The sequence below is a fragment of the Euprymna scolopes genome, chromosome 4, assembly GCF_053919585.1.
Source record: "Euprymna scolopes isolate OS-2025 chromosome 4, ASM5391958v1, whole genome shotgun sequence".
Lineage (NCBI taxonomy): Eukaryota > Metazoa > Mollusca > Cephalopoda > Sepiida > Sepiolidae > Euprymna > Euprymna scolopes.
In genome coordinates, this window is record NC_136485.1 from 99,230,323 (window position 1) to 99,254,152 (window position 23,830).

Below are 23,830 nucleotides of genomic sequence, written 5' to 3' on the forward strand. Positions count from 1 at the left end.
CCAAAAAGGTGGGAATTAAGGGGAAGCAGGAGAGGAAAGAAAAACAAAATGGGGAGCCAGCTGACCGGTTTCGACCCTCGCTTCTCAAAGCTGTATCGAGGGAATTAATTTTAAAATAAAGAATGAAAGCGATTAAAATAGCTTTTTATTAAATTTACAGGGAAAAAAAAAAAAAAAAAAAAAAAAAAAGTGGGAAAACGATTAAAATAAAACGACGTTATGGACGAATACCCTAGAGATTAATCACGTTCAACCCCAGGAGGCATTCCCTTTGCTTGCAAAGAGAAGGTTTCCTGAGTCGAACGTGAATGGTCTCCAAGATCTTAAGATGGTATAATGAATGAGCACGACTAATAATGGTAAAAGAGTCCGTGCTAAAGTTTGCTGCACAAGACGGGTTTTTAAGCAAATGATCAGTAATTGAAGACCCGTATGTGTTAGTAACGACATCAGTTGCCCGGTAGGTTCCATTCCTAATTTTACTGGGTACATGTTGTTGAATTCTTCCATCTAATGTTAATGTCGTTCGACCCAAGTAGTTGGCACTGCAACCACATTTAAAATTGTAAATAACATTACTTTTATGGTGGGGGGGTAAAACGTCTTTTCGAGAAGATGGAAATAAAGTTCTCGTAGAGAAAACAACACGCACATTGGCAGCAAAATAACATCCTTGAACTGCTGAACTTATTTGTTTGGCAAATTTCTCACTTACTCTACCTAACCAAGGCAGACGAAGATAAATTGGACATTTGGCTACTATATTCTCTTTCATTCGAGAGAATTCGGCCAATTTCTTTTGAATAGTTGACCTAATCACATCAAGGGGGTACCCATTTTTGGATAGAGTATCCGTAATTCTTTTCAATTCCTCATCTAATTTTGATTTGGAACAAATCATAAGAGCACGATGTGTTAGGGTCCAAATTAGATTTATCTTACGTTTTCTGGGACAAAATGAATCCCAACGAGTGTACAAACCTGTAAACGTTGGTTTACGGTATATAGATGTTTGGTAACTAGATGGCGTTTTTGTTACCAATACATCAAGGAAGGCTATAGTTGAATTGCTCTCTCCCTCGTAGGTGTACTTTAACGCGGGATGCATTCCATTGAGTAAGGAGAAAAAGGTGTTAGCTTCCGTTTGGTTATTAAATAAACAGAATGTGTCATCAACATATCGGAAGTACACCAATGGCTTTATGGGTCCAGATAATAAGCGCTCTTCATGGAACCCAACAAAAATATTTGCCATGGTCGGTCCAAGTACTGACCCCATGGCAACACCATCTTTTTGCCGGTACATAATATTGTTGAAACTAAATTCCACAGATGTAGTGGCAAGTTTCATAAGTTCAATAAAGATGTGTTCAGGAATAGGAGGCGGTGATATCCGGCCACGATATAGAAAATCTGCACAAATATCTATAGTTTCCAAAACAGGGACACAAGTAAAAAGGTTGCTAATATCATAGGAGCACATAAATCTATTAACAATCTTAGACTTTTTAATAAAATCAGCAAAATAAAATGAATCTTTAAGACAATATTTACTATAATATTGTGAAACAGGTTGTAAAATGTCAAAGATCCATTTTGAGACCTTGTGTTGCGATGACCCTACCATGGAGAGAATGGGCCTTAATGGGATATCCGCTTTATGGGTTTTAGGGAGACCATATAGCCTTGGGCGGATAGATCCAGAGGGTCTTATCTCACTAGATACGTTCTTCGGAAGTACACCATTTTTGACCCACTTGACCAGTTTCTTTTGAAATTTGGTTTCCAAGGAGGCGGTTGCATCATGAGTTGCGACAGGGCCCAATTTTTCAAATTTGTCTTTATCATCTAGTATTATCGACATTTTGTCAACATACTCATGATGGTTCAATATAACCACCCCTGACCCTTTATCTGGTCTAGTAATAACTAATGATGGGTCTTGTCGCAGAGTTTTCATAACAGCCAAATGCTCCTTGCGCCATTTAAACTCAGAATGCGACACTGGTGTACTGGCATAACTGTGAGCAAGGTCATTCAATTTTGCCTTGAGATCCCTAGTTTTAGTTTCAGAGACTGGTGCAAGTCTCTCCGCTTGGGCATTTAGGATTTCAAACTCCGAAAACACCTCTTCTCGTTTGACACCGGGCACCGGAATACAAAAATCCAACCCATGATCAAGTACCATTAATTCTGAAGGTGACAAGTCATGGGAAGATAAATTCAGTACGTTACGTCCAATATTTGGGTTAGTAGTACACCCAAATTTTTTATATATTAAGTGTTGCAATTTGTTATTTGATTTAAGAACTAATTTTTTGATATCTCGTTCTTGTAAAATTGCAACATATCGTGCAAAGCGAACTTTATCAAAACACGAAACAGTGCTCACAACTTCCTTCCATAATTGAACATTTTCACTCTTATATTTTTCTAAATTCAATGCTAGTTTATCCAAAAAATTATGGATAAACGCATTCTCGATTTTTTGTCCAGGTTGCAAATTCGCTTTTTTTATTTTAAATAAAATAAACGAAGGACACACATTATTATTGACACAAGAATGTAAGAATGTTATATTATCTTGCGTTGATCTAATTTTACTTTTAATTTTTAAAATAGAGTTTAATTTCTTAATTAAACTCGAACTGTATCTCGTCTTCAAATATTTCATGATGTTTTTAGAGATACAAAATTTAAATATTGCAATTAGGAAAGGAAGACTTTTATGATTCATGATTAAAAGTAAATTTGTATATATACAAATATATATATATATATATATATATTTTCTCTCCAAAAAGGTGGGAATTAAGGGGAAGCAGGAGAGGAAAGAAAAAAAAAAATGGGGAGCCAGCTGACCGGTTTCGACCCTCGCTTCTCAAAGCTGTATCGAGGGAATTAATTTTAAAATAAAGAATGAAAGCGATTAAAATAGCGTTTTATTAAATTTACAGGGAAAAAAAAAAAAAAAAAAGTGGGAAAACGATTAAAATAAAACGACGTTATGGACGAATACCCTAGAGATTAATCACGTTCAACCCCAGGAGGCATTCCCTTTGCTTGCAAAGAGAAGGTTTCCTGAGTCGAACGTGAATGGTCTCCAAGATCTTAAGATGGTATAATGAATGAGCACGACTAATAATGGTAAAAGAGTTCGTGCTAAAGTTTGCTGCACAAGACGGGTTTTTAAGCAAATGATCAGTAATTGAAGACCCGTATGTGTTAGTAACGACATCAGTTGCCCGGTAGGTTCCATTCCTAATTTTACTGGGTACATGTTGTTGAATTCTTCCATCTAATGTTAATGTCGTTCGACCCAAGTAGTTGGCACTGCAACCACATTTAAAATTGTAAATAACATTACTTTTATGGTGGGGGGGTAAAACGTCTTTTCGAGAAGATGGAAATAAAGTTCTCGTAGAGAAAACAACACGCACATTGGCAGCAAAATAACATCCTTGAACTGCTGAACTTATTTGTTTGGCAAATTTCTCACTTACTCTACCTAACCAAGGCAGACGAAGATAAATTGGACATTTGGCTACTATATTCTCTTTCATTCGAGAGAATTCGGCCAATTTCTTTTGAATAGTTGACCTAATCACATCAAGGGGGTACCCATTTTTGGATAGAGTATCCGTAATTCTTTTAAATTCCTCATCTAATTTTGATTTGGAACAAATCATAAGGGCACGATGTGTTAGGGTCCAAATTAGATTTATCTTACGTTTTCTGGGACAAAATGAATCCCAACGTTGGTTTACGGTATATAGATGTTTGGTAACTAGATGGCGTTTTTGTTACCAATACATCACATTTTTTTTTTTCTTTCCTCTCCTGCTTCCCCTTAATTCCCACCTTTTTGGAGAGAAAATATATATATATATATATATATTTGTATATATACAAATTTACTTTTAATCATGAATCATAAAAGTCTTCCTTTCCTAATTGCAATATTTAAATTTTGTATCTCTAAAAACATCATGAAATATATATATATATATATTTAGTATATATATATATATATAGTATGTATATATATATATATATATATATTTAGTATATATATATATATATATATTTAGTATATATATATATATATTTAGTATATATATATATATATATATATATATATATTTAGTATATATATATATATATATAGTATATATATATATATATATATATATATATATATTTAGTATATATATATTTAGTATATATATATATATTTAGTATATATATATATATATATATATATTTAGTATATATATATATATATATATATATATATTTAGTATATATATATATATATATATATATATATATTTAGTATATATATATATTTAGTATATATATATATTTAGTATATATATATATTTAGTATATATATATTTAGTATATATATATATATATGTATATATTTAGTATATATATATATATATATATATAGTATATATATATATATAGTATATATATATATATTTAGTATATATATATATATGTATATATTTAGTATATATATATATATATATATATATAGTATATATATATATATAGTATATATATATATAGTATATATATATATATATATATATATATATATTTAGTATATATATATATATATATATTTAGTATATATATATATATATTTAGTATATATATATATATATTTAGTATATATATATATATATTTAGTATATATATATATATATTTAGTATATATATATATATATTTAGTATATATATATATATATATATTTAGTATATATATATGTATATATTTAGTATATATATATATATATATATTTAGTATATATATATATATATTTAGTATATATATATATATTTAGTATATATATATATGTATATATTTAGTATATATATATATATATTTAGTATATATATATGTATATATTTAGTATATATATATATATTTAGTATATATATATGTATATATTTAGTATATATATATATATTTAGTATATATATATGTATATATTTAGTATATATATATATATATATATATATATATATATATTTAGTATATATATATATGTATATATTTAGTATATATATATATGTATATATTTAGTATATATATATATATATATATTTAGTATATATATATATTTAGTATATATATAGTATATATTTATATATATATATATATATATATTTAGTATATATATATATTAAGTATATATATATATTTAGTATATATATATATTAAGTATATATATATATATAGTATATATATATATATTTAGTATATATATATATATATATTTAGTATATATATATATATATAAAAATTAATAATTTTATTATATCATAATTAGGATCATTTAATTCATTTTTATGTAAATTATAAAATTATTAATTCCATCTACTAACTAACTAACTAATGAATTAATTTTATTCAAACAATTTTCACTACATAAATATATGCAGATAATAGGGGGGAAATAAGTTCAATCCAGCAACTGACACCCTTTCTAACTCAACAATAAACAACAACATATGCAAATAATAAATAAAATATTTATCCATATTCAAATTTTATTTTTAGCTGCAATATTTTAAGTCTAAAAAATTCTTATTTTTTGCTTTACTAGAATATCTTGTTCTTTACTTTTCCAGGTTGAATTTCTTGTCCTTTACTTTTCCAGGTTTAATAAAATCTTAAGAATATTACTTTTCATTCGCACATTTTTCCATATAATCCATGATTTTTCCAGGCATTGCTATTGCATTAATATATAAATTTATAATATTTATTAATGATTGTCAAAAAAAATTAGCTCTCAAACACACATTTATGCAATATTTATCATTCAATCACAGTAGTTCCGAGCCAGGGTCTCTACCGAGACTGCGGTTCATGAATTCGTGATCTGTATAGAGCGTAAACTAACAAAAAAGAAGATTGCACTCGGTGTCTTTTTAGATATTGTTGGAGCTTTTGACAACATACCCTTCAGTAGTATGTTCAAGTTGCTACGAGAACTCAATGTGCCACCAGTACTCATCCGATGGATTGAGTATATGGTGAGGCACAGAACAGTTCAAGTATAACTACTGAGGGCAACTGTTAAAAGGGAAGTAGTTAAATGAAACCCCCAAAGTGGGATTTTATCACCTTTACTATGGAACTGTATGCTGAATCCTCTTTTAAAGGAGTTTAAAAATAGGAATATTTATGCCCAGGCTGATGCTGATGACACCACAGTGCTGGTCGCGGGTTCAAAAGCATCATTGGTCAGATGCATTGCCAAAATGGCATTAAATATTCCTAATAAATGGTCTAATCGAAATGAATTAGAATTCAGTAGCCGTAAAACAGAAATGGTCTTGTTTACATATAAAAGGAATTGCCAACTTGGTGACCTTTTTCTGGGTGGACAGAAATTGAAATTTTCGCAGGAGGCAAGGCTGTTAGGCGTAATCCTGGACAGTAAGTTAACCAGGAAAAGCCACATAGAAAAGATTTCCTCCAAGGCGACTGCAGCCCTTATGCAATGCAAACAAATTATGGGAAAAACCTGGGCAGTTAACCCGCATGTAATGAGGTGGATATACATTGCTATGGTATGTCCCATTTTGTCGTATGCATGTGTTTCCTGGATCCGCGGGACAGAGAAACTGTACTTGAGGAAGAAACTCCAGAAGGTACAAAGACTTGCTTGCTTAATGACTTCTTCAGAGACTTGCTTGCTTAATGACTTCTTCAGCATATCCGAGCACACCTACTGGAGCATTGGAGGTGCTGTTGAATATCCCTCCAATTAAAGAATTCCTGAAGGCAGAAGCGATATGGGGATCCTATAGAATAGATCTCATGGGTCTGTGGTGATCAAGATCTGTTGGGACTACTGGAAAAACAAAGAGTCACATGGATTTGTGTAATGAGGCTAGGAAGGAACTACCGCTCTTGCATGTGCTGGGTGACCTTATGACTAAAACCAGATCATTTGAAAAGCATTTCACATGTATGGTTTATGACAGAACAGGCGCAAGAGATTATGAAAAAGAGCTGGAAAGCAACGTAATCAAATGCTATACTGATGGATCTAAAATGAATGATAGGATTGGTGCGAGTGTTTATATAGCCACCTCACCTGTCAAAAATCTTATCTTGGTAAACTGAGGACGGTCTTCCAGGCAGAAGTCTTCACCATGCAGGTATCATCGGATACAACACCAAACACCAGTCATGAGCTGGCACCATTGGATGTGGTACCAAACACCACTGCTGCCTTCACTGAAGAGCAGGATCTCAGACCTAAGTCTGACAAGTCAGCTCTAACATTCGGTAAACATCACGACAAAAACCGAAGAAGAAGGAGAGATAGCGCATGTTTAAGGCTTTTGAATCTGAGGTTCTGATCATGGAAGAGGTTCAGCAACGGGAAATAGCTATCCTTTCAGATAGTCAGGCAGCTATTAAAGCATTGGAGAATAGTATGGTAAGATCCCAAACCGTACTGTGCTGCATTGAAAATCTAAACCATCTAGGAAAAGAAAACCACATATCTATTTCCTGGACCCCGGTCATGAAAGGATACAGCGCAATGAGGAAATGGATAAAATGACAAAAGAGGGATCAGAACTTCTAATAGAGAGCCCTGAACCCTTTGCTCAAGTCCCGTATGCTATCTGTCTTTCTAGCATCAGAGAGTGGTCTACGAAACACCTATAGGAGGCGTGGAACAAAAGGATAGACTGTAAAAAGACAAAGGATAACGTTGGTTGGGTATCTGCCTGACTATGTAAACGTATCCTAAGTCTCACCAGACAATAAAAAGACCTGGTAAATCAGATCCTTACAGGGCACTGTAATCTCGAGAAACACAATAAAATCATAGATCTGGCATCATTACCCACGTGCCCGAAATGTGGTGAAGAGTATGAAACACCAGAACATCATGTATCTGTGTGTAAAGGTTACAAAGGACTTTGATTAGCACACCTAAGCTCAACAACACATTCAATCAGGTCAGTGGTTGATAGGCTGAACATTATTTGTTGGCTACATATACTGCTACATATCTCAAGCAGGCAGCAAGACTTGTAGAGTATAATTGATATCCAGTTCAAATAAATAACCTACAATGAATAATCGCAATGGGCCTATTTACAGGCCTTCGCGAAGTGTCTGTAAGGACCAAAACTTTATAGGAAAGTCCTTCAGACACCACTGGTTAATAATAATAATAATAATAATATACGTTGAGTCCAAGCCTATAAATTAAATTCAAGCCTATTGTTTTAGTCCAAACATAGAATTTTTCACATTTTTTCCATGAACAAAAGTACAATGTCAGGCAATTTGGCAGGAAATTTTGTATGTCTTTTTGTGATTGTATTGTCACTGATTTCTTCCCAAACGTCATTTTCATTTTTGATCAAAGCCGTGTAATGTCCTGCTCTGGCAGTTGGTCCTCTATGAATGACAGCAGCTTTCAGAGAAAAATTATTGCCAAAGATTTGCTGCTTCTTTGAACTGAAGTTCATTACGTCACAATTGATTCTTTTAATATTTAGATTGATTAAAAATCTATTGATTTGAATAATAAGATATTTGAATTCAGGTGGGAATTCAATTCTTGAAGTAACTTCATGTTCTGAATTGAGAGAACATGTATCACAATTTTTCAGAAGAGAACTTTTCATAATTCGATTAATTAAAAATTTGAATTGCTGAGGACCATTTTTTGGTTGCAATAGTAATTCTTCTTTTCCATCAATTGGAAGTTGCACTTGTCTCCCACAACCAGGACTTATGTTGCAGTTGCAAATTTGATTTGTAAAATAGTTGCAATTTTGTTGATGCAATCTAATGCATCTGGCAGTATCAAATTTGGCAAAGATAAATTTTTGTTGAAAGTCCCTTTCAAAATTAAGATACATTTCTTTCCAAAATTCATGAGCACATTGTTGATTTCCATCATTGAATCTTCCACCAATAATTCTTTTCAAATTTGCAACAGAATTTTTATTATGATAAAGAATATTTTTCATTTCTTTTGAAAATTCATTATCAATGCTCAAGCTATTCAAATAATCATGGAAATCAGTCAACTGATTAACTGATTGCACAATTGAATTAACAAAACAATCATTGCTTCTATTGATCAAAGGCATTTTAGGAACCAAATTTGTCAAATTATTTTGAGTTTTCTTCTCTTTAGTAGTTGGTTCTTCTATTTGTCCCATTTGCAATCGCTTGGTTCTTTTCTTTGGCATATAAGTAGCATTTGCCATACACGGTGGTTGTTTTCTACAAGGTGGCAATGGAGTCAATTCTGGCCTTCCAGAACTAGTCCTCAATCTGTTGTATTCTTCCCAAGCAGACTTGTCACACATAATTAATGATCTTGGATCAAAGTCAGACAAATAAACATTGCACAATTTTCTAGCTCTTGAAAGAGCCACATAAGCCATTCCATCAGCAAAAACTTGAGTTCCCAAATCAGCAATAATGCCATCCACACTCATTCCTTGAGATTTGTGAATGGTAATGGCATAAGAGAGTGACAATGGGAATTGATTTCTGGTAATAAATATGCCAGGTGAAATTTCATAATTAGCTTGAATTTTTTTAACAGTAAAAGATTCATTTTTATGATCAAATTGAACCACAATGGATTCAACATTAGTGCCTTTACCAATAATATCAGTTACTTTTCCAATAACACCATTGCAATAACCTTTTTCTACATCAATGTTTCTCTTCAACATCACTTGGGCACCAATGCCAACTTTCAAAATAGTTTCTAATCCAGCTGTTTCTGATGTTTTCTTTGGTTTATTATTTTTAATTGAAACTTTTTTCTTCTTTTTTACATTCTTTTGTCTCATTCCAGAATCAACAGCTGCAATTTCAATAGTTTTAATGCTGTATTTTTTTAGCATTTCATTATTCAATTCATCTACAGCTTCATTCATAGGAAGTATGCAAACAAATTTCAATTCAGAATTGGAAGACAATTCAATAAGTTTATCTGCAATTTCTTCAACTTTTGCTTTTCTACCAGAAAATAAGCATCTTTGTTTAAGAGTGCTTATATCTGAGTCAGAGGGTGAACCAATTCTAATTCTCCCCAAGATTTCACTATAATTGTCTTTGTCATTGAGCTCATCATATTCAAAATATTTCCATAATGAGTGTCCACAAATGCCAATTTCTGTTTTTTTGGCATCAAATGCTGTAACTCTTGCAAAAACTGGCTTTTCATTGACTGGTGGCAGTTGCAATAAGTCTCCAAACAATAAAATGTTCATGTTTCCAAATGGATATGTCATTTTATTTGAATTCCCAAAGATTTCATCCAATCTTTTGTGAATGAAAGCCAGCATTAAATGACTGACCATGCTAATTTCATCAATTATTATTATTCTAGCATTTTCCAGAATTCTTCTCAAAAATTTGACATCATCTTTTTTCAATTCTTTGTAAACAGGAAATTTTCCATGTTGAACACTGATCATGAGAGTGCTATGCAAAGTGTTGCCTTTTATTTGAAAAGCACTCATACCAGTTCGTCCACAAATTATAACTGGCATGGTATCTTTGACATTAACCATTAAAGTAATTTTGTCAGAAATGGTGTCAATCAAAAAGCTTTTTCCTGTTCCACCAACACCAGAAATGAATTTGAGTAGTTGTTTACAGTCTTCACAACTGCATCTAGGAATAGGTTTTTCTTTATTGCAATGAAGTTCTTGTTTTTTAATTATACTAATAACATTATCATAAATTCTTTTTTGATCAGAATTCAGTTGAGCTTCTTTTTCAGCTACTGATTCTTCTGTGACTTTTCTCTCAACAAAATCATTAACTATTAAATCATTATTATCAAATTCTTGCTCTTCATCAATAATTATTTTTTGTATTTCTTCAGAGCCTTCTTTTTCAACTTTAATTTCTAATTGCTTTGCCAACTCTATAGATTGTATGACTTTTTTCTTTATATTTTCATAGTTAATCATTTCAGGTAATTCAGAAGAAAAATATTTAAAAGCTTCTTCATATGTTGTGAAACCATTTAATAAATCATCTTCTTCCGTTCTCCAAGGTTTGAAAAGCATAAGCAAATTGTGAAAATATCTTTCTTTGGTTTCTTTATTTAAAGGAACATATGGGGCCTTGACGACTTTTTCCTTGACTTGCTTAAAGTAACCTTTGTCATTTATCATTTTCATTTTCTTAGCTTCTTCATTGTCAGAAGGTTTAACAGATATTTTTTCATAATTGCTTGCAACTTCATACAAAGAAACTTTTTCCAAAGATGATGGTCGATTTGGATAATAGTTTTCTACCATATTTTCATGAAATATGTTTGTAGAAGATTCAGGAAGTTTTTCTAAATATTCTTTTGACTTCAATCTATGTCCTCTTTTACTAGGAATATCAGCTCCAACCCAAATGACTTGATCAGATGCACCAAATAAGTGGTGACCCAATAATCTATCAGCACATTCATAAGCTCCAATGTCTCTTTTATCAATTAGTTGAAGTCCTGCTGATTTGAATCTTCCATGTTTTGATCCTTTTTCATCCAAATTATCCCAAACACCTTCAGCTTCATTCTGTTCAGCTTTAGTTTGATAACTTGTCACATATCTTGTCAATATCATGCTATCTTCTCCAATATATTGTACATCAATATTGGATTGCCAAATTAATAACAATAAAGGATTATAGTCATTTACAAGTTTTTCATCCACACTTCTCTCTAATTGATACAACTTTTTTATTCCTTTTCCAGTTTTTCTTGATTTTATACATTCACCAACAGTAAACAAATTAAAGTTTCCTTCTGATTTAGGAAATCCAAATCGACACTTTTTCACAATATTTTTGCCTTTTCCATATATCCTCCAGCATGTTTTTCTATAAGAATGAACTTGAAATCTTTTAACCAAGTTGTGAAGTGTTGGACTAGAAACTGAACAAGGCATTCTGCAAGTTATGTGTTGATTGATAAATTTTTTAATATCATTAAATGATAGAGGATCTCCAGTATATATAGGTGCTCCTTCCACCCATATTTTCATGTGAACATGGGGAGCTCCTCTTTTTTGATATTCAATCCTCCAAAAATAATGTGCAACTTTTCCAAAAACTGGATTGTCTTTTGCCAAAATTACTTTATTCATTACAGCTTGCAATCTGTGATAAAAATGTTCACTGACTGCAACAACATCATTCACGCACAATGTACTTGTTCTCATAGTTTCAACATTACTTACACCACTGTTCAATTTTTCCAAAAATTCTCTTAAATCTGGCCAAAATATTCAGCACATGATAAAGTGATAAAGAAGGTAGAAGGGCCAAATTTTTCATCCATTGTGTGCAAATCGGATGCTTTTCTATTCCAAAATTGTTTGGATCCTCTCACATTGGCCATCATCATTGAAAGATTGCCTTCTAATCTTTTATCATTATTATGAACCTGTTGATTAAATTGAGCCAATGTCATTTGATTGCATTTGAAAGATTTCATAATCGCAAAAATTCCTGAATCCAATGCTCTTTTGTCAGCTTTGTCAACAGAATGAAATAAATACTGAATATTTTTCCTAAATCTTGGATCACAGTGCCTTAATCTGTTTCTAGTGTACATATAATTTGGCACTTTTCCATATGGCCTGTTGTAATTCATGCCAAATCTTCCTTTGCACAAGATTTTAGGAAAACACATGTAATCCAAATTTGGATTATCATCTTTCAACAAATTTCCTTCAACTTTTTTCATTTTATAAATTTCAATGTCTTTTTCATTTGGTAAAGTCGGATACATTTTTTGAACAGTATGATGTTCATAATATGTATCAGCATCTTTTTTTGATAAATGACTCAAAATGCAATCATCAGATTTAGTTGAACTACCTTGCCCAGTGCATAAAACAACATTATTGAGATCTGATGTTCTGTCAATTTCAATGTCTTTATAGAATGGATTGTTTGCTTTGAGCCAATCCAGTGCATCAAACACATTATCCAATTTGACCAATGGTTTCCAAATTTTCTTTTGAGCTGTAGGAATTGAATTAACTATAATTTGTAAAGATTTTTCTTCTTTTGATGGTAAAGTGTTCATCACATGGTTGATTGTATTTTCCATTGGAATTGGCAAATGAGTTGCAATTCCTTTAATAGCAGAAACCATATCTGAACTTGGTCCTTTGTATCTTTGAGGAACAAGTTTTATCACATTAATAAAACATTTCGCTCTTTGAATTAAGATTTCTTCATAAATGTTCAATTTTCCCAACACTTCTGGAATTTCATCCACTCCTAATCCATTAATTGATGCTAATGTAGGGATTTTATTTTTCTTCAAAAACCCTCTACAATTATTGCAAATTTTGCATGGTAATATATAATTTTCTTTAATTATTTCATTAACTTCTTTTTCCCAGTCAGTCCAAACTTTCAAAAATTCATCATATTCTCTTTGTTTGCAAATGTCACATGAATTAATTTTCATTTTTTTCATGTCTTTGTTAAATTTTTTAATTAATGTGACAAATTTATTCACAACATTATTTTCTGAATGATGTTCTTGATTCTCTCTTTGTTGCAATCTTTCTATTAATTTTGAAGTTTTAAGATTATAAAATTCAGAATCTAATAATTTTTCAAACATTGGCCAATTTCCTTCTAAGAGACAAATATCATAGAGATCCAGCCAAATGCAAACAGCTCTTAATCTATACACATGAGTGACTAAAGTTCTGAGTCTTGGAGTATGTGGTGCCATTCTTCGAAGGAGTTCAAGTCTATTAGTGCAATCCGATTGACCAATGCAATATAAATTGTCATTATGTATGCCAGAACATTCTTCCATTTTTTTCATAATTTTGCGAATTTCCAAAAATGTCAAATCCGGTGAAATTTGTTTAATAATTTGATGTATTTTTCTAGTTTCAATGAGTCGTGTTTTTTCATAGGGACAGCCATTACTAAAATCACAAGGTCGAGCCAATTCAATTTTTATTTCTTCATCTTCTTCATTTTCTTCATCATTCACTTTATTTTCATTTTCTTCTACAATAATATGTTCATTGTTATTATTTGGCATATTTGGTTCAGAAATTTCTGACTTTTTGCACTCACAATCTTCAGTTTGACAATCAAGAGATTCATAACTATGCTTTGCCAAAACTCTTATAGGCACATATTCAACTGAATTTCTTGGAAACAAATAATGTTCATTATTGAATGCATGATACAATTCTTCTCCCCAATAAGTAGGTAATAGTCCTTTTTTATTAACTTTTTTGACAAAATTATAAATAGTGTTTGCAGTATTTTTTTATATTTTTGAGCATCAAATTTCTAATTCCCAAAGCATTAGAATACATTCCAGTTATTTTATTCAATCCAATTTTATATTTTTTTCTATAATTTCTTATGTTATTTGTCATTTTATTATTGTAAAATAAATAGGATTTTGTCAATTTATGAATGACAATAACTTTTTTATGAAAAAAGCTAGAAAATTTGTTTAGTTTGTTTCTTCAAGAATAAATTTTCTTCTTATAAATTTTTATCAAACTTTTCTTATCATATTTTTTCATTTTTTGTTCTTCCATTAATTTGTGTTTATTTTTATAATTAGTTTGATAAATTTTCTTTTTCTTTCTAAAAAAGACATTATTCTTATTTTTTTAATCTAAAATTTCTTTGATAATCTTTATTTTTATTATTGTATTTTTCTTTATTTTTCTCTCTTAATTTTTTTTGATTTTCTTTATTTCGAATTTTAAATTCTTCTTTATTTTTATTTCTATAATTTTTTTGATGTTCTCGATTTTTAACATTTATTTCTTCTCTATTTTTTTCTCTATATTTTTTTTGATATTCTCGTTTTCTTTTTAAATATTCTTCTTTATTTTGTTCTTTAAATTTTTTTTGTCTTTTTGCATTTTTTGTTTTTTCATTTTCCATTTTTCTTTTTCTTGTATTATTTTGAAGTTCATTTTTTTTTTTCATTTCTTCTTCATTTAATTGATTACCCACCTCATAATTACTTCCATTATTACTATTCTCAGGCCCTGGATTTAACTCAATATCCATTGTCATCGACATTTAAAGTGACGTCTGCTTTTATCCTTTTTTTTTTTATTTACCTTTAAAAAAAATCTCCTTCAGACGATTTTTTCTCTTTTTTTTTTGTAAATAAATATATATTTATTATCATTATTATTCCAAGTTCGTTGTTAATATTATATATATATATAAATACATGCAAAGAAAAATACAGGAATAATCGACAATGTTGTCTGTTTTTCTAAAAAAAAATATTTCTCTTTCATTCCCTGAACGAATGAGATAAATGAATAATAAAATAAAAATTCAACAATCTTTAAACTATTTTCAGTATTTCCGAGTAAGTTTAAATAAAGTTGTGTTGTTTTTTCTTTCATTTCTTCTAATAAAATAAAATAAAAACTAAACCTTTTATGTTATCCAAGTTTCATTGTCATCAAAATTTTAAGTGACGTCTGCTTGTATCCTTTTTTTTTTTAATTTACCTTTAAAAATCTTTAAACTATTTTCAGTATTTCCTAGTAAGTTTAAATAAAGTTGTGTTGTTTTTTCTTTCATTTCTTCTAATAAAATAAAATAAAAACTAAACCTTTTATTTTATCCATTTTTTTTTCTGGCTTCTTCTGATTGTCTCTGCCACTTTCACTACTATTTTCTTCTTTTTAGTTTTAAGTATTATTCGACTTATTTACTTCCGATCTCACAGCAGCAGCAGCTCTAAGAGTAGTAGTTATAATAATAACTTGGAACTGACGAATTATATACCATATTAATAATAGTTCGATTTTCATCGGTTTTTAATTTTAATCGATAAATTCACCATTTTTTGCTATAAAATCATAAGGAGAGTTTTAAAAAATTAGTTATTAAAAAAAGTTCGGTTTTTTTATTATAAAAAAAAACGATGATAATATGGACAAGACACGATCTCATTTTACTTTTATTTACTTCCGATCTCACAGCAGCAGCTCTAAGAGTAGTAGTTATAATAATAACTTGGAACCGACGAATTATATTACCATATTTATTAATAATAGTTCGATTTTCATCGGTTTTTAATTTTAATCGATAAATTCACCATTTTTTGCTATAAAATCATAAGGAGAGTTAAAAAAAAAAAATTAGTTATTAAAAAAAAAGTTTGGTTTTTAAAAAATATTTATATACAAAAAAAAGTTATGCAGAATAAAAAAAAAGCGTTAGTCACTTATGTACTTACTCTCCTGTTTGTGAACCCACATATTTTGTAACTTTTTTTCTACTGGACCAATTTTCGAAATTTTTTTTTTCAAAATGTAGCTAATGAGGTGTTCTATCCAACTATATAACCTGTTTGAAATTTGGTTGCGAACGGAATTAGTGGTGGGGTTTGAATGTGTCTCGATTCATTCAATTTCGGACTTAAGCATATATTCAACCACTACCGTGGTTGAATGATATATTTAGTGTATATATATATATATATATTTAGTGTATATATATATATTTAGTGTATATATATATATTTAGTGTATATATATATTTAGTATATATACATATTTAGTATATATATATATATATATATATTTAGTGTATATATATATTTAGTATATATAGAGAGAGATTTAGTATATATATATATATAGTATATATATTGTACTTGTTTATTGTTATATAAACATGCTCACATCCCGCTGCTACAAATAGCCACTTGTTTCAATCAAACAACAGATATCATTAGGCAGCGACTTGACTATTCAAAAGTTCAATGAATAATGGATTTTTATTTTAGGTAGGAACTCTTTAAAAGTTGGAGTTAAAAAACTTAAAACACAGAACTTTAATTATAAAATGTAAAGAGGGAGGGGCAATTTAAATAAAGTTAAAAGATTACAATGGAGAGAGAGTGATTGAGAAGAGAAAAAAAAAGGAATAGAGAAATAAATAGAGAAAGAAAATAGAGAGAAAAATATATATATATATATATATAATATGGAGAAGAAAAGAAAAAAGATATAAATGGTTATTATAAAGAGAATAAGGACTAGAAAGGAAAGGAAAGGAAAGAAGGATGAGATCTAGTTAAAGAGAGAAAGAGAGAAAGTAAGAATTTGACAGTATATAGAAAAAGAAAAAGAAAAAGATCTGCGTGTCAACCAATTTATGAACAATTATACAATTCAGTAATGAAACATATCATTACAAATACAAACAGAAGATACAATCCAAGCGTCAGAAATGAACATGTCAAAAAAGACAGCGAATGTATCCAGCCAACATATTTATCAACTCACATACGTCCACTAGTAATATCAACGCAGTTCAAACATACGTCTACAATTAATTAGGCCCTTTGTGCTAAATGATATAAGTTTAAAGTTTTCGCGTTTTTATTAGATAAATATATAAATAAAAGAAGAAAAAAATAATGATAAAACAATATTAAAATTATTATTATTAATAATAATAATAATAATAATAATAATAATAAACATAATAATAATAATAATAATAATAATAAAAACAGAATAAAATTAATATTTATTATCTTTTTAATATAACAAATTTAGCCATAAGAGGGGATTAAATAAATTAAATAGGGCCAATAATTATAAATAAAAATCTACTAATATTTATGTATATAAAAAGAATACAATACATATATGTATATATACACATACACACACACATACATATATATATATATATACACACACACACACACACACATATATATATATATATACATACATGCACATAAGTAAAGGTGTAACTATACTATTAAGTTGAAAGTTTAAGCTATTTAAGTATAGATATAAAGTCATATTAAATCACAAATTAATACATTCAAGACCAGATTACTAATAACACATATACAAGTACACTTACCTATAAATATATAAATATATTCAGGCAAAAGAAGTAATTAAATCAACGAAATACTCAAAAGTAGCGACACACAGGTAGATAGTACCCAAATTAAAAATAATAAGATACATATGTATATACCCACAGAGAACCAACAGACATACAAATAAGCATATATATATATATATATAATTTTATGTATACACATACATACAAAAAATACACAAATATATGCACACAATCATATACTAATATACAACAACGCACACACACATATATATACGCACACATAAATATGTATAATTTACATAAACTATATATATAGAAATACATAAGAATACAAATAATTTGGCAAGAGTACAGATAGATGCATACACACATAGAAACATACAAATGGAATGAATAAACATGGGAGGGTATACCAAATAATATAAAAATATATAAATCTAAGTACACACGGTCATAAAGTAAATACATAGACACATACATATACACATAGACACACAGGTATATAAGATAGGGGAAGTAAAGAATGAAATCAGGTGAGGAGAAAGTATATTAATAGTGTTTTAATAAATTATAGAAATCAGTGACAATTTTAAATTTATTTAAATTTTATATCTAAACTAAATTACTTAAAAGATGGTTTTTATAATGTTTGCAATTAATTGAATTTTCGTGCTTCTTATTTAATAATTTATCTCTTTCTCTAAAAGTAAGTATAAATAATTTCTCATAAAGACATAGGTAGCAAGGCGAGTTTAAAGATGAACAGGTTTTAGCTTTCTTTAAAATTCTCCAATTTACTATTGGGGAGTAACCTTGCTCTACTAGTTCATTGTAATATTTAGACAAGGAAGTTCTATTTTTGTACTCATTATTTTCAAAAGAGCACTTGTGACCGGTAAATCTTTCTTTAAAATTGTTATTTGTCATTCCTATGTAATATTTTTTTTTCATTCGGATTTTCCTAAGTAGAAATAGTTGCTTGGTACACTACAGAAGTAATTTGACAATTTCCTTTAAGAGGGCATTTTGATTTAATTCTACAGTTACAACTTTCGGTAGCAATGGGTGTGCTATTTTTGTTTAATATTTTGTTATTATGTTTTTTAATTATTTTTTCAAGGTTTTCATTACAGCTATAACTAAGTTTTATTGTATTTTTATTGAAAATTTTATGTAGTATGTTATTCATAGGGAAGTGCTTTTTAATTAAGTTTAAGAATTTCATTCCTTTAAGTTTCAGATTAAAAGGGGGATTGTACCACAGGATTTTTCTCTTACGGTTTCTATTTGTATTTGTGTTTGGGTGTGTTGGTTCTATGAACTCAATTTGGGTGTTTTTGTATCCACTATCCTTAAGGGCCCTGTTATAAATATTTCTATACATTTTATAATTAAAGTTCTGTGTTTTAAGTTTTTTAACTCCAACTTTTAAAGAGTTCCTACCTAAAATAAAAATCCATTATTCATTGAACTTTTGAATAGTCAAGTCGCTGCCTGATGATATCTGTTGTTTGATTGAAACAAGTGGCTATTTGTAGCAGCGGGATGTGAGCATGTTTATATAACAATAAACAAGTATTATCAGCTCTTTTTATTGAGCACTATCTAACAACCTCGTTGAATTCATTAGTCCATTACTTTTGAATATAAAAAAACCCGAGTATATATATTGTATATATATAGTGTATATATATAGTATATATATATATATATATATATAGTAGATATATAGTAGAAGATGTCTATTGACTTTAGTCATAAAAAGACCAAGGCTATGGGTGGAAGGAAAACAGTGATTAGGAAGAGAGTTCTGCAATTTTGCAGGCATTTAAATAGAAGCTACTGTAATAGGAAGCTGTATTACAATGAGGTATTAAAACAGCAGATTGATGGAGACTACTAGATCAATGAGTAAAACCAGCTGGAACAAAGGAAGCAGGAAATATATCAGTCAATTCTGAGAGACACATGCTATAATAGTATTTGTAGAAAAGACTGAAACTAGCACCATCATATCTGTGAGAGAGAGGTTGCAGTGAAGAATAAAGTGTGGAACCAATCGTATTACAGATTTCTGAAATTTATCAAGAACTTTCAAATTCACCCAAATATGACGACAATACTTCATACATGATTTGGTAGTAGATTTGTAGAGATAGAGAATAATCGTGTGAGAAAATATTAAGAGCAATAGGGAGAACCGATTGTACAAGAATCAGAAAGAGCAATGGATTCCTACTGAATATATGGACTCCAAGAAAGATTTGATGAGAAAAAAAGATAAAGAAGTTTTAGAGTTGATTTTTCATTGAGAGCAATGTCATCATAAGAATCCCAGGAATAAAAGGGGCACACCTATGATTGAAAAACACAAGTTGAGTCTTAAAAGGATGAAACAAACCATTTATATAGAGAAAAACAGAGTTGGACCTAGACTAGAGCCCTGGTGAACACTGGCATTGGTAGGAAAATAAAATAAAAATGAGTTACAAGTTTCAATCAGAAAGAAAAGACCTAATAATGTCAAGAACTTTTTACCCCCAACACCACAAAATGTTAATGACCAAGATGCCACACTCTGTTAAATGCCAAATTTAATCAAATTAAAATGAAATCATTGATTAAAATAAGAGATTCCCAAAGAGACATCAACAGAATAAAGTAGTAAGTACTCAAATGTATTACCAAAAAATATTTTTTATGAAATTTTAATCAACTATAAATTAATGGTGTTTGGGTTTTTAAAAATATTACTTTACATATTTTGGTATGAGAATGATTAATTTTCATTTAATTAATAATTCTATGTAATTAATAATTCTATGTAATTGATAATTCTATGTAATTAATAATTCTATGTAATTGATAATTGTATGTAATTGATAATTCTATGTAATTAATAATTCTATGTAATTGATAATTCTATGTAATTAATAATTCTATGTAATTGATAATTCTATGTAATTAATAATTCTATGTAATTAATAATTCTATGTAATTGATAATTCTATGTAATTGATAATTCTATGTAATTAATAATTCTATGTAATTAATAATTCTATGTAATTAATAATTCTATATAATTAATAATTCTATGTAATTGATAATTCTATGTAATTGATAATTCTATGTAATTAATAATTCTATGTAATTAATAATTCTATTCTATGTATAAAGATCTGATAAAACTAAAGCAGCATCTGATCCATTGAAGCTGACTATAGGAATGGTGATGGTGTTAGTTTACTCATGTTCTGCATCAGTTGAAGATGATTCTAACAAAGATATATAGAGAAGGGTCAATGGTTTAGAAGAGCAACTGACTACCAATGCTAATTTGATTTATCATACAAATTTGCTCCATCTTAGAAACGATTTTTGTGTACTGTGATTATTATTCTGATTTCTAATCAATTATTTTTTTTTTTTCAGCTCTCCATGCTTGATGTATTGGATGATGCATTAAAACCAAAGCTGAATCGGAAAGCAAGGAAAGGATCACAAACAAGATCTTTATGGCCAACACTGTTACCAGCTGCCACTGTTACCTCTTTGGTAATTAGTCATATTTTCCCTTGGTTAAATATCACAGTAGCAACGAATACCGTCTTGAACGTGACAGACTATTCTCACTTTGACTACCCCGCATTTGTGACTTGCTCCACTTGTATACATGCCAAGATTACCTCGTCGAGACCAAATAAAAATCCCTGTCCGATGGCTCGCAAGCGTGTTTTCCCATTCCAAGAACTGCCAAACATCTGTCAGTTCAAAATTTTTTCCTATTTAAATGTTGTGGACAAAGGCCGTTCCTCGCGGGTATGTCGTCACTGGCACGAAATGATGAGATCTCCACACAACTGGGAGGTGGTTGATCTTACATCTGATTTTAGTGCAGCTTGTTTCCCATCAGCAGAACACTTGCCCAAAGAATCTGGTTGTAGTGAGTGCTATTGGAAACGAGTGCACAGTTTTCTTGCATATCTGTCTGACATTCGACCGATCCTCAAGCGACTTGATTTTTGTTACCATATAGGTGAGTGTGGGAATGACTATCTTGATAGTGTAAAGTTGATGCTGCAGGTATCCAATTGCCAGAATCTGCGATATGTACGGGTCAACTGGAAAGCCTTGAAAGATGTGTGGCCTGATCCTCCAAATCACACCTACAAAGATCTACTCTACAGCAGCCGATTAAAACAACGACGTTTCACTTATTTCTTTGAGGATTTCACATCTATTGCACCATCATTAACCACTTTAATTTTACCATTTGATTGGAACTTCAGAGCTGTTGAATGTCTGACCCGGCTTAAAGGCTTGCAATCTCTTGTCTTGAAGCATTTGAGAATAGGTTCTTTTAAGCAGCGTTCCTTAGATTATCTTCTTTCTTCTTTGTCCTCCCTCAATCGGTTCATCCTGGAAGTGCGATTAATGAGTGACAGTGGCTTGCTTCCATTCGCGTTTAAATCTTCGTCATTGGAATATCTGGATATTTCTGAGAGCCATGGAATTTACCTGAGTTATTTGAATATGCCACATCTAAAAGGGATTCGCATTGCACGGCACTTTCTGCTGATGCCACTTAAAAACTATGACCTCCAAAATATTCCTTGTTTGCACCGTGTGTTCTCAGAAGGTGCTCCCAATCTTTTGAAAATCAATGATCACTATTTGTTGGATAGTTGGCATCAGGATATCTACCCGACTTTGGAGGAGGTACTAAGGGTTGTTTGTTCTTGCAGGTGGCATGTCAGTGATTTAGGATAGAATACTCAGCTCTGGAATTGAATGCTTTCTGTGTAAATGGAATGAAATTGGTTAAAAGTGAAAAAATATCAACTACAAACTGTTAATCATTTAATTACTGAACACACTTTTAAAAATATCATTTTATATCTCATGTCTAATTGGAGTATATGCATATATTTCTCAAATTAGTTATATACAAGCACTAATTTTAAGTTAACATTAACTTCACATAATAGTGATTTCTTTTAATATAGAAGTCACTGTTATGTGAGTTTAGTGTATACATTATTTTTTACAGAAAAAGTTTGTATACCTATAATCACTTGATTTATTACTGAGCTTGAAATAATGTTTAAACCTGAGTAGGTATGTGAGGAGCTCATCTATGTAAATGTGTGCTAATTATGGCCAGTCTCAAATTAGTATGTCCTTTTGGATAATTATATAAATGCATTTAATGCACACATGCATATGTATATGTACTAATACCTACATCACTTATCTATATCATGCATACACCGAAAAGTGAAGATATCATTCCCCAAAATTAGTCAAAGTTTTTTCCTTTCTACACTTCTAAACCTTGAAAAATGTTTCTTTACCACTTTTTTTTTTGTTTTTTTAATTATAATTTAGTAGCATCTTGGTCCTGAGCTGTGCATTTTTTCTCTCTAATGAAAATATTTAAATAATTTTTAATTGTATAGTTTTATTTTGATATCTTTAATTTCCTGATTTATTTTATGTTTTTAGAGAATTTATTTTAATTTTTACTGTTTTAATATTACAATCATTTGACTAATCTTTAACTCTTCTAACAGAAAAATTGAATCTGTGAAAATGCAAAGTTATTTTAATTTTGTATGTCAATAGTTTGAAATAATTCTTCTCTCTTGCATTCATATTATTGTTTTAAATGAGTATTTACACTTTTAAAAAGTGCACTTTTTTAGTTTTAATACATAGTTTTCATCTGTGTTAGTCAATACTGACTCTTAATACAATCGGCAAATCTGTCTAAGCCATTTGGTTTCTTATCATTGAGTATTTTATTTCATAGAATACTTTATGCAAATATTTTTAGCAAACAGCTGTTGGTATACTATAATAATTAAAAAAAATTTGTTACCTAAATCTATTTTCTTTCGATGT

The 23,830-nt window shown here is 29.6% G+C and overlaps 1 protein-coding gene across 2 annotated transcripts in view; it reads left to right on the plus strand.

Moving 5' to 3' along the window:
- The window catches only part of LOC145269142 (uncharacterized), a 97,249-nt gene extending 73,872 nt beyond the window's left edge, over positions 1 to 23,377 (plus strand). For both annotated transcript variants that reach the window (XM_080124751.1, XM_080124753.1), the window contains one exon: positions 21,359 to 23,377. In XM_080124751.1, the coding sequence (XP_079980877.1) occupies positions 21,365 to 22,696 (1,332 nt within the window). In that variant the 5' untranslated portion in view covers positions 21,359 to 21,364 and the 3' untranslated portion in view covers positions 22,697 to 23,377. The remainder of the gene's footprint in view (positions 1 to 21,358) is intronic.
- Positions 23,378 to 23,830: the final 453 nt, after the last annotated feature.